Here is a 12382-nt window from a genome sequence, read left to right as displayed (position 1 = left end):
CTGCCTAGTCTACTCCTGAAGAGGGCGCATAACCCAATCATTATGAAGCAAGGAGAGCTGCGTCTGTCAATGGACTTCAGAGAAAAGGATTTTACGGTAAGTTCTAACGAAAAATCCAATTGTTTTTTCGTTGGGCACTTGTCTTAATGTGTGTATTGCATTTGTTGAACCTTTTTATGCACCTTGTTTGCATATGGCCCATTCTCACCCTTTCCTTTGTCTGATCGGCAGGTGTGTCGGCATTTAGTCCAGCCTCTGGTGTGTATGACGAAGGCTCTAGACTGTCAGAGCCAGGAACTGTGCACTTTACTGCTCAGAAAAGATGCAGAAATTCAGGATTACCAGGAGAGCGGGGCTGTGCTGACTCGAGGTAAGGGGCCAGTCTTGCGTGCATTAGACTTAGCACAGAGTGTTATTTTACTAGTAAAACAGTATAACTTCTAGAAATAAAGCCAAGTTCTTCTGTACCGCAGCAGTCCAAAAACAGTATATAAATACAGGCATACCCCACTTTTAAGTACACAATGGGACCAGAGCATGTATGTAAAACGAAAATGTACTTAAAGTGAAGCAATACCTTTTTTCATTTCTCAATGTATGTAAATACACTATCTCTATAGGAAATCTTGGTCAGCTTGACATGGCACTGCTCCCAAACCATAAGTGACAAGGACACCAAGCTTGGGGAGCATGTTAAGGGGATCCAGGACTATGACATGGTAGATTACCTAGGCAAGCTGGCTGGCCACAAAATAGTTATTAGTTAATAGTTGTAGTCCTGGGTCCCTTCTCGGTGCTCCCTAAGTTTGGTATCCCTGTCACTTATGGTTTGGGAGCAGTGCCATGTCAAGCTGACCAAGATAACCCATAGACACCAATGTTAAAAACCGGGAGGAGTGCCATGTCAAGCTGACCAGGCTGTGACCGTATTCGCGAGTGTACGTAAAGTGAGTGTTCGTAAAACGGGGTATGCCTGTAATGAGAGTGCCACAAGTTCTTACTAAGTCCAATAAGAGTTTATTTATCTTGACGACAAATAAGAGGATATAGTCAACACTTTTCCGGGACTCATAAATTCCCCTTTTAGTGCTGGTAATAGTTATAGTATATTGGGGGTGCAACAGTTGTATAAAACAATTAGCATAGTTGCTGGTCACCAGCCTGACAGCCTTCTGTCCCAATGAAAGGGAGTTGTAAGTCACTGAAACCCATTGCATATATAATCTGACCTGTTTTCAAGATCAATCAAATTTTATTGGTCTTAATATAAATTTGTGGTCCCTTAACATTTATATAGTGTTTGTACCACTTCAGGAACACCCTGATTGACAGAGAGCTACTTTTAAGACCTGGATATTTAGCTGTTGTTCACCTATTATTGGGTCTGGTCTTGTTTTTATTAATGAAGGAATAATGGTTGTCTTTCAGGTCGCTTGAAAACAGAATCTTTTGATGGGGAATCATTCCAAGAGTCTTTTATGGCAGAGGTAAGAGACTACAGAATGGCAAGACAAGCAAATTGGTTATTCCAAATTAGTACCCACTCTGTTTTAGGGTTCATTAAAACCAGATGCTGTGTGACTGAGCTAGGGTCCTTTCACACGGGCGTAACCGCCAATGGAGTTCGTTCTGCTTAGCGTGGGATCGATCCGTCGATCTCCGCTGAGCAGGCGGATGACAGCTCCGTCTCCGCTTTGTGTGCAGAGACGGAGCAGTCAGATCCCTGCTGTCCTCTATGGGGAGATCGGATGAGAATGGACCGCCTTTCCGTTCTCATCCGATCCGATCCTCCAGACAGATGGAAAATAGGGTTTCCATCCATCTGGATTTCACGGACAGGATCGGAGAGCAGCAGTGTACGCGGACATGTCACCGCTGACACCCACTGCCCCATAGGGATGCATGGAGCATCCGATCAGGTGCACCTGAAAAACTGACAGGCGGATCGGATCGCCCGTGTGAAAGGACCCCTAGACTGTTATTTCTGCGCAGTCTCACCGCATGGCAAGGCAAAAAACACTGCATTGTGGTGGTGTGCAGGCACAGTGCGCTGGAGAAGAGTACAGCTTGCACTATTTTTTCAGCTCACAACAGCGCAGTGCAAGGCACCGCACAGCGGCCAATTGAACTTTATAAAAAGTCTTAAAAAAAAAAAAAAGAAACAATATAGAGCAGTGATTCCTGGCGGACCACACAGCACACCAGCCACTGCATTATAAAACAGTGGCTGGTGTAAAAGAACACTAAAAAGGAGTATGTAAGAGTAAAAATACTGGTGCTGTCGTTGTCGACTGGGTCTTTAAAAGTGCAAGCTCTGGGCCCATCATCCTGATCCTGCCTCCACCACCTACTGAGCCACTGACCTAAAACACATATGTAAGATGGGGGTTCAGGCTTTTTAGAATTTTCTGGCTAGTTGCAGGCTACTAGGAACTGAAACTATGTAGGTTATAATTCCCGAAACTTATATCTTTAAACGTGAGTCAGTGATGGCAGCTCCCATATTTTTATTCAGACAGGTGCACTTTAAGGAAGAATTATAATGGTTTGGGGTAAATTTTATTTTGGTTGTTTTTTCTTTTTTTTATTGACATGTTTTTAAACCATTTTTAAGTTTTAAAAATATACTTTATTTTACAAATTAACATTTTATTATATGACAAATGATTGCCAGAGTGTTATGGGTTAGCTAAAGGGACAGCACAGCAGAAAATGCCTGCTTTGCAGCTCTCTTTGACTGATGGAAACCTACTGAACTGTCCAATAAGGGAAGAGCCACTGCTGTGATGAAAACAGTGGATTTTATTCAGGCTTTACATTAGGAAGTATACTGTTGGTCTGGAAAACATTTTTTTTTAAAAAGCACACATAAGGCCTACGGCCACATCACCCTGAACATGCCCGATCTCGTCTGATCTCGGAAGCTAAGCAGGGTCGGGCCTGGTTAGTATCTGGATGGGAGACTGCCTGGGAATACCAGGTGCTGTAGGCTTTTAGCTTTTCCTTTTTTCGTTGGCTTTCTTTTTTTTCTGAAAAAAAAAAAAAAAAAGCACACATAGGGTCTGATTTGTTAAAACTGGAGAGCGCACAATCTGGTGCAGCTCTGCATAGAAACCAATCAGCTTCCAGTTATTTTTGCCAAAGTCTAAAAAGGAAGTAAACTCTTCCTTTTTTTTTTTTTCTTCCCTGCAAAGTAAATGCATATTGTGCTAGTATACATTGCATACTAGCACATTATGTGACACTTACCTGCAAACGAAGCCCGCGTTGTCCCGCCGGCGGCCGCACCCATCTTCGTCCATCTGCCTTCCGGGTCTGCGGACTCCGGCTGTATTACTGGCCGGAGTCGCGTGACGTCACTCCCGCGCATGCGCGGGAGCTGCCGGTCACAGCACAGGGCTCTGAAGAAATGGCACAGGCGACCGTTTCTTCAGAGCGCGTGCGCCAATGACATCATCGGCTGCATGGCAATGTAAATATCTCCTAAACGGTGCAAGTTTAGGAGATATTTACAGTACCTATAGGTGAGCCTTATTAAAGGTTTACCTATAGGTAAAAGTTCTAAAGGTGGGCTTACAACCACTTTAATTGAACAAGCTGAAGTTAGAAGCTGTATATGTAACCAGAAAGAGCTAAAAGGCTTCAGCTCCACCTCGACGAAAACCTAGGGGGGAATATAGTTTTCCTAATAATCCAGCAGAAAGTTAACCGTCACTCATAAAATATTATGTAAGGGGAGTGTTAACCTCTAGACCAGGGGTCTCCAAACTATGGCCCTCCAGTTGTTCAGGAACTACAATTCCCATCCTGCCTAGTAATGTCTGTGAATGTCAGAGTTTTACAATGCCTTATGGGACGTGTAGTTCTGCAACAGCTGGAGGGCCGTAGTTTGGAGATCCCTACTCTAGACTGTTTGCAACAAACAATTTAAAGAGGAAAGAGTCCTCAAGAGTTTCATCACAGAGAAAAAACCCGGTTTAGAAAAGCAAATTCTTTTTATTCAAACATACACATTTTAGGAAACCCCACCTCCACCATAATCATGTGGTTATGGTGGAGGTGGTGTTTCCTAAAATTTGTATGTTGGAATAAAAAGAATTTGCTTTTCTAAACCGGGTTTTCTCTCTGGGATGAAACTCTTGAGGACTCTTTCCTCTTTAAATTGTTTAAAGCTAGAAGCTGGTTGGCTACCATGCAGAGCTGCACCAGATTTTGCACTCTCCAGTTTTAGTAAATCAGCCCCATAGTTTACTGTGTGTCTTCTTACCTCGCTGCATAGGAGTTTAAAGACACTCAGGTCCTGCATGCAGCCACACCACCTCATCAGTTCGTCATAGCTGTCAATGTTTGAACCTGGAAAAAAGTCAGCTGCTGTAATGCAAAAGACTCCTTTCCTCAGTCTATTGTTTGCTGTGTTATCAGTTGGTGTAATGCAGTGTGTGGAATGGTTGGGCACAGACACTAACTTGTTCTTGGTGTCATACGCTACATTGAATATTAGCTGCTTTCCCACTGCAAAGAAATGAGGTAAAAGTATTATTATATGATATTTTATTATTTTAGTTGCTGTTAAATAAAATATTCTGATTTTGCAGTTAATTGGACTTCTTGTAGAGAATTAAAGAAAGTGCTGTAGAAGTGTAACTAAAGGTGTTCTTTCGCCACCATGTGGCGGACTGCTATCACTACAGTCTTACAAAAACAAACTAGGAATAGGGAACGAGGTTGTCTCTAGAGCAGTGTAAATAAATCAAGGCAAGCAGTGAACCTGTGCTCTGATCAAGCATTTGCATATTCTGAATTAGCAGGTAATGGACTTTATAACAAGCCCTCATCCATCTTTGTATCTCATCTCTGCAATGTGTTGTCGTCTTTTTTTTTCTGCTTAGCGCACTGGTCGAGTATATGGATGAAGCTGGTTTGTGTCTTATGTATGTAGCACCCTCCTAGATAGGTGCTAGGATAAAGCATTTATGTGCTCTGTCTGCTTATCAGGGGAGGCTGATTTTTTTTAGTTAGACTTGCTCTCTGTGCTCAGTGTGCATTCTTCTGGTCTAAGGGAGTGTCCCCACTGCTTCCAATAGGGAGGCCTGTTGGACAGTGGAGGAAACCTGGCCAATGATGTACAGGCTTTTGTGGGAAACCCAGTGGGAGGGCACCACCGCAGTGCATCCTGGGATTGACCTTAAAAGCTGAGGGCACATGAGGCAGGAAGCAGAGTCCCAGGAGGAGAGTGACGGCTGTCTCTCCTCCTGCATGCTAAGGAAAGTGGTCATAGGCAGTCGGCCTTGTGAGCCAGGTGTAAAGCTGAGCCATAGAGATCCTGGAGAAGCTGACAGTCGAGTTGCAGGGAGAGCCACCTGGGAAAAACCATCCCAGTGAGTCCGTGAGTACCAGGGGGCTTGCCAAGGGGTCTACCCAGGAAGGGGGACCACTCCAGTGAGGTCAGTCGACAGAGGGTCAGCACACACAGTCAGAGAGTAAAGGGGGTGCCAAGTAGAACCCTGAAGAGTGTAAAGGGGGTGCCAAGTAGAACCCTGAAGAGTAATCTACCAAGTAGTTCACTTTCAAATACTTCACTTCAGTGGCACGCTGAAGCAGCGGCCTTGCCCCATTCAACATAGCTAGAAGTCCTCAAGCCTGTGCATAGTTTACCAAGTTGGAGTATCCCACTCATCCCTTCTCCCATCCCATCATAAAATAAAAACCAAATCCCCGGACTGTTTATTGACAGGGCCAAGAACCTAGAGTGCTACAGATTTACAGGTCGTTGCTATTGGTAACCCAGGGAAATCCGCTTTAAGCAGCTCCCAAGGGAGTAGGGCTACATGTATATAAACTTAACACTTCGGTTGGCTTGTGAGTATATTTATGTGTTTTGTTCTGATCTGGTTGGCTGGCCTGAGTTCTGGTCTGGCTGGCTGGACTAAGTTCTGGTCTGGCTGGCTGGACTAAGTTCTGGCCTCTGCCTTTGGTGAGTTCTGGTCTGGCTGGCTGGACTAAGTTCTGGCCTCTGCCTTTGGTGAGTTCTGGCCTGGCTTGCTGGATTCTGCTTGGCAAGCTGGGCCGGGTTCAGCCTGTCAGAATAGTATACATTACGTTTACTAAAGCACAGGTGTGAGGTGTAAGTGTCACACAATGTCTGTGGTCGGATCCGTGCACCCACTCCTGCACTCATGTCAAATTTTGACATGCGACTGTGTCTGTGCAGTCGCTGCATCTGCTTCTATTTCTATGTGCTTCCTGCATACAGCCCTGAGGTGGATGCAGAGACAGCAAAATAGCAGCTCTGCATGGAGGATGGGACCTGGTGCCCATCTGAGTGAGCCTTATGATCCCTTTCACACTTGTGCGACCTAAAAGTCACGCAATTTTGACTGGACTTGAAGCAATGCCTATGTCTATGGACCTCAAAACGCAACATAGTTGGACCAAAGTAGTGCAGGGACTACTTTGAAGTCGTTGCAACTTGAAGTCGCACAGATGTGAACGGTACTCATTGGAAATCATGGAATATGACTTGTCATGCGACTTTGCAGTACCAAGTCGCAGGACAAGTCACACAGGTGTGAAAGGGGCCTAAAACACAGGTCACAAGTCAGTGAGTAAGTGGCGCAGAGTTCAGAGATCTGGGGTGGCTGCTAACATGTCCCTTGTGTCCAGCAGCCAGCATACCCCCTAAAACAGCATGCTTCATCTGCTAGTGTTGTATATTACATCATTACATCTTTTTTTTTAAATAACTGCTTTTCTTTTCCTTAATGGCCCTTGCAGTAAACATACCTGACCTGGCGTGCTGCTTTCCTGCTAATCCAAACCTCACATCTATCCTGAGCATCGAATATGAAGTACAAAGTGGGCGCAATGGATGTTGGAGGTGGAAGGCAGTAGACAGCGTAGCTGCACTGTACAGATGCTGCATCTGCAAGCAGCGCTGCTGTGAGGAGAAGTTCGCTTGTCAGTAGGTTGGCAATGCAGGAAAGTGATCTACCTATCACCTACTCACAATCTACGGGTAGAACTTGCTGAATCAGACACTGTCATTTTCTTTTCCGCGCTAGATGACAACCATCATCCCACCGGACTGCTTTTGGGAGATAATGAGCAGCTGAACATGCAATACTTTTATCTGCCAAGATTCCAGGTTTAAAATAAACACTACAATAATAACTATACATGCAATAAAAATCTACGCTCTCTTAACCACTTACCACAATACCTAATATATACTTGCGATTTGCAAGTGATTTACTGGGATTATGCCGTAATTTAAAATTATTTATGTGATTTATTGAGTCGCACTGTAACACCCTTGAAGCGCAGTATTCCCCCTTTTTTATTTACTGGGATTATGGCTGAAGCTATCAGCCATAACCCCAGTATTGTTTTTTTTTTCAGCTGGCGGCTGGCTTTCTCTTGCAAGCATTCTGAGTGGCTCATAAGCCACTGGAATGCTTTCATTCACTGGTGTTTCTCGGGCTTACCGTTTTCACCAACTCACTCGAGAAAAGATCCGGCTGGTTGGTGCCAGAGGCGATAAGACTAGATCGTCTTTGATCACAGCTATAGCCTTGGAGGACTTGAGCAACATCACTTCCGAGATGGAAGTAAACACATTTTATTTATTTTTTTTAAAGCAAAAGATAAAAAAAATAAATAAATGTTTTTTTGATTTTTAGCTTTTAAAGCTAAAGGAGAGATTTGGGGTCTTTTTGACCCCAGATCTCTCATAAAGAGGACCTGTCATCTTTATTTCTATTACAAGGAGGGTTTACATTCATTTTAATAGGAATAAAAGTGATAAAAAAAAAATAAATAAAAATGAAAGGGACAGTGTAAAAATAAAAATTAAGAAAAAAATAAATTTAAAGCGCCCCCATCCCTCCATGCTCATGCACAGAAGCGAAGGTATACGTAAGTTGAACACACATGTAAACGGTGTTTGCACCACGCGTGAAGTATCGCTGGGAACATTAGAGCAAGAGCAATAATTCTATCGCCAGATCTTCTTTGTAACTCTAAACTGGATAACCTGTAAAGATGTTTAAAGTAGTGATCGACCGATATTGTTTTTTTTATTGCCGATACCGATACTTTGGTCATCCCATATCAGTATCGGCCGATATCTGCCGATTATTTTTGGACATTTAAAAAAAATAGTTTTTATTTTTTTTACACAGGTACTCTTGTGGAGGGGCCTGGGGGTCTAGACTCCTTACCCCTCCTGGACCCCAAACCCCTCCTCTGCACGTAAAAGCATTAAAGTTTGGCTGTTTTGAATGCTGTCATTTTTTTAATTTGGCGCAGAGTACCCGGAAGTGATGTCATGCCATTACTTCCGGCTTCTTACATGGAGACCCGATCAGAGCCGAATGGGGCTTTGTTGGGGTCTTCGGCGGCCGTGCAGGTAGGATGCCCGGATCTCCTGGTGGGACGGGAGACCCGGGCAAGCCGCGGAAGGCGGCGTGGGGGGGGGGGTCCCCTCCCGCTCCTTGTAATGACAGCCGAGCGGCTTCTCAGCCGCATCGGTTGCCATTACAAGACAGTCGACCGTCGGCTATGGATGCCGGTACCGGGGTGATGCCTCTAGCTGCAGGCACCACTCTGGTACAGCACTTTCCCGAAATATAGGAAATATCGGCAACCTCAGGGGCCGATTCCGTTATATATCGGGAAAGTGCAGATTGGCCCTCGATATATCTGCTTTGCCGATAATCAGCCGATTCCTAGTTTAAAGCATTACCTATGGGGATTTTTATGTACCATAGTTTGTTGCCATTTAAAGCGGAACATGTTGGGTATCTATTTACTCAGCGTAACATCATATTTTATATTATACAATAATTGAAGTATATATTGTGTTTTGTTCTTTTTAATTAAATAAAGTGTACTTTTCCAAGCAAATAGCGTTTAAAAGACTGCTGCGCAAATATCGTGTGACATAAAAAATTATGATTGCCATTTTACTCCCTAGTGTCTCTGCTTAAACAAAAAACATATATATATGTATGTATATATATATATATATATATATATATATATATATATATATATATATATATATATATATATATATATATATATATATATATATATATATATATATATATATATATACATACATACATACATACATATATGTACAGTATCTCACAAAAGACAACCTCTGGATATGACGCTGAGCACATACACTCAACCTCTTTTGTCGACCAAGGCGAAGCCTATTCTGAGTGGAACCGTTGTATGGTCTTGGCCACCGTGCTGCAGCTCAGTTTTGGGGTCTTGTAGCTTAGGTTATCTTTATGTAGAGCAACAATTCTTTTTTTTCAGATCCTCAAAGTTCTTTGCCAAGAGGTGCCATGTTGAACTTCCAGTGACCAGTATGAGAGAGTGAGAGCGATAACACCAAATTTAACACACCTGCTCCCCATTCACACCTGAGACCTTCTAACACTAACGAGTCACATGACATCGGGGAGGAAAAATGGCTAAATGTATAACTGCTTGGTGTGTTCGCATATATAAAATGTTTGGGGGTTCTAAGTAATTTTCTAGCTAAAAATTAATTTGGACTCTAGTGGCAACCTGTGAAGCTCTGGTGAACTCCATGCCCAGGAGGGTTAAGGCAGTGCTGGAAAATAATGGTGGCCACACAAAATATTGACACTTTGGGCCCAATTTGGACATTTTCACTAAGGGGTGTACTCACTTTTGTTGCCAGTGGTTTAGACATTAAAGCGGAGTTCCACTCTAAAAATACACTTTCCCCCTTCCGCTTGCTCTAAATTACCTGAAAAACAATTGGATAATTAATTTTTTTATTTTTTTTTTCACTTACCTTGTTTTTAAAGAAAATATACTTACCTTACTTCCTCTTCCTCCCTCTGCGGCCATGACCTGCGCCATCACTTCCTGCTTGCGTTGACTCCTGGGAGCTGAACGTCATCGCTCCCAGGAGTCATTGCGCCTGCACCGGCCCCGCTAGTCACTTCCGGGGCAGGCGCATCATTCCCTGCTAAACAGCTTCTGGGCATGCCCAGAAGCTGTGCAGGGATGACGCCCCTGCGCCGGAAGTGACGAGCGGGGCCGGTGCAGGGCATTCTGGGACCGAAGAGGACGCCGAAGAGGACACCGAAGAGGACGCCCTGGCTTCAGCTGCCCACCCCTGAGATGGCAGCGCTGGAGAAGACATTTTCAAGGTAAGTATTTCTTCTAAAAGGTAAGTGCAACCTGGGACAGTTCAGAGGCTATCCATTGTGGAATGTACTATCCCTGACTGTCCCGGGGGTATTTTTATCTAATTTTTTTTCATCCCCGAAAAGAACTCCGCTTTAATGACTGTGTTGAGTTATTTTGAGGGGACAGCAAATTTACACTGTTATACAAGCTGTACACTCACTACTTTACATTGTAGCAAAGTGTCATTTCTTCAGTGTTGTCACATGAAAAGATAGAATAAAATATTTACAAAAATGTGAGGGGTGTACTCACTTTTGTGAGATACTGTGAATATATATATATATAATGTTTGGGGGTTCGAAGTAATTTTCTAGCTAAAAATACTGATTTAAAAGGCTTGGTCTTCAAGTGGTTAAAATACAATTTACTATCCCTTTAAATTGCTGAACATTTAATGTTCTCTGTAATTAGGTAAATGAGACATCAATAGAATATTTTACTGCTGATGAGTGAGATGATACAGAAGAGCTTGGCGTGTGACAGTATGATGTCAGTCTGTGCTTGTACTAGGCGTGTATATAAACACATATTGCTGCTGATACTTGTCTCCTGCCCGCGCATTCCCACAGTCAGGCTTGTGGCGGGCGCATGCATTTGGCAGCATTGTAATTATAAGGAATTATTTGGGGTCCTGTGAGAACTAATTTGTTTATTATTATTTTTTTTTTTTGTTTAGTGTGATAGCATCAGCGTATCATGCAACCCTCTGTATTGTATATAGAGCCACTAACAATTTGATAGCATCACCGTATCATGCAACCCTCTGTATTGTATATAGAGCCACTAACAATTTGATAGCATCACCGTATCATGCAACCCTCTATATTGTATATAGAGCCACTAACAATTTGATAGCATCACCGTATCATGCAACCCTCTATATTGTATATAGAGCCACTAACAATTTGATAGCATCACCGTATCATGCAACCCTCTATATTGTATATAGAGCCACTAACAATTTGATAGCATCACCGTATCATGCAACCCTCTATATTGTATATAGAGCTACTAACAATTTGATAGCATCACCGTATCATGCAACCCTCTATATTGTATATAGAGCTACTAACAATTTGATAGCATCACCGTATCATGCAACCCTCTATATTGTATATAGAGCCACTAACAATTTGATAGCATCACCGTATCATGCAACCCTCTGTATTGTATATAGAGCCACTAACAATTGCCCTGTCCCCAGACATGTTTATAATCTAATAAGACCATTAACATCTGTCCTACCCTGAGAATCTTCTACCATATTTTTCCATGTGTAGGACGCCCCCATGTATAAGACGACCCCCACTTCTCCAAACCAAATATCAATCAATATTTTAAACATAAAACAGGACACTTTTTTTTTTTTTTTTTAGTAATTTCCCGTACTTCAGGTAACGTTTACATACCCGTACTATGATATTCTGCAGCATATCACTTTATTCAGCCTCTGTTGCATCACTGCTTTCTTCTTCATCAGTTTCAATTTCTTCAACTGCTATTGCATCACTGCTGTCCTCTGAGGTCACTGTCTATATATGTGAGATCATCCTCAGTTCCTTCCATGGCATTGCTGATTCCACATTTCTTGAAGGACTTCACAATCACCTCTTGTTCTAGGTCTTCTTCAGGGACCGCATATATTACTTAGAGACTGTTTCTACAGACAGCAGTTAGAGAATCAGCTAGAGAAGCCTGTTACTGGGAGGCCGTTTAAAGACGACCTCCCGGAAATTAGAGCCCGCGCTGTAGCCGTCTTTTGGCTATAGCACGGGCGGGAACTGGTTAAAGTAACATCTTTAATAATTTATCAAAAAGTTAAAAACACAGTATATAATGTTTTTACAACCATAGTTCGGGCATGTCTGCCAAATAAATTCAATGTAGATACAGTACTGATAGGTCCTACGCGTTTCGCTGAGCGTTGTGCTCTTTCAATAGCTTCTTCACGGACAGCATATAGTACTTAGAGACCGTTTCTACAGACAGCAGTTAGAGAATCAATTGCCGAGTATGCCAGGCACTACCAGACAACCTTCCACGGCGAATTGTGTAGGCAAAAACCCAGTGGCTTAAGGTTACCCACATAAGTGGGTAGGCACCCAGAAGGGGCCAACACAGTGAGGGCACTGGACCGCACCAG

At 43.0% G+C, this 12382-nt stretch overlaps 1 protein-coding gene across 3 annotated transcripts in view; it reads left to right on the top strand.

Moving 5' to 3' along the window:
* The window catches only part of NHEJ1 (non-homologous end joining factor 1), a 269454-nt gene that overhangs the window by 24681 nt on the left and 232391 nt on the right, over nucleotides 1-12382 (top strand). For all 3 annotated transcript variants that reach the window (XM_082260111.1, XM_082260112.1, XM_082260113.1), the window contains exons 4-5: nucleotides 232-370; nucleotides 1429-1487. In XM_082260111.1, the coding sequence (XP_082116237.1) occupies nucleotides 232-370; nucleotides 1429-1487 (198 nt within the window). The remainder of the gene's footprint in view (nucleotides 1-231; nucleotides 371-1428; nucleotides 1488-12382) is intronic.

The sequence above is a fragment of the Pelophylax lessonae genome (assembly GCF_965119305.1).
Source record: "Pelophylax lessonae genome assembly, chromosome: 6".
NCBI classification, from domain to species: Eukaryota; Metazoa; Chordata; class Amphibia; order Anura; family Ranidae; genus Pelophylax; species Pelophylax lessonae.
The sequence above is the reverse complement of the archived record's forward strand: the minus strand, read 5'-3'. Positions and strand labels throughout refer to the sequence as shown.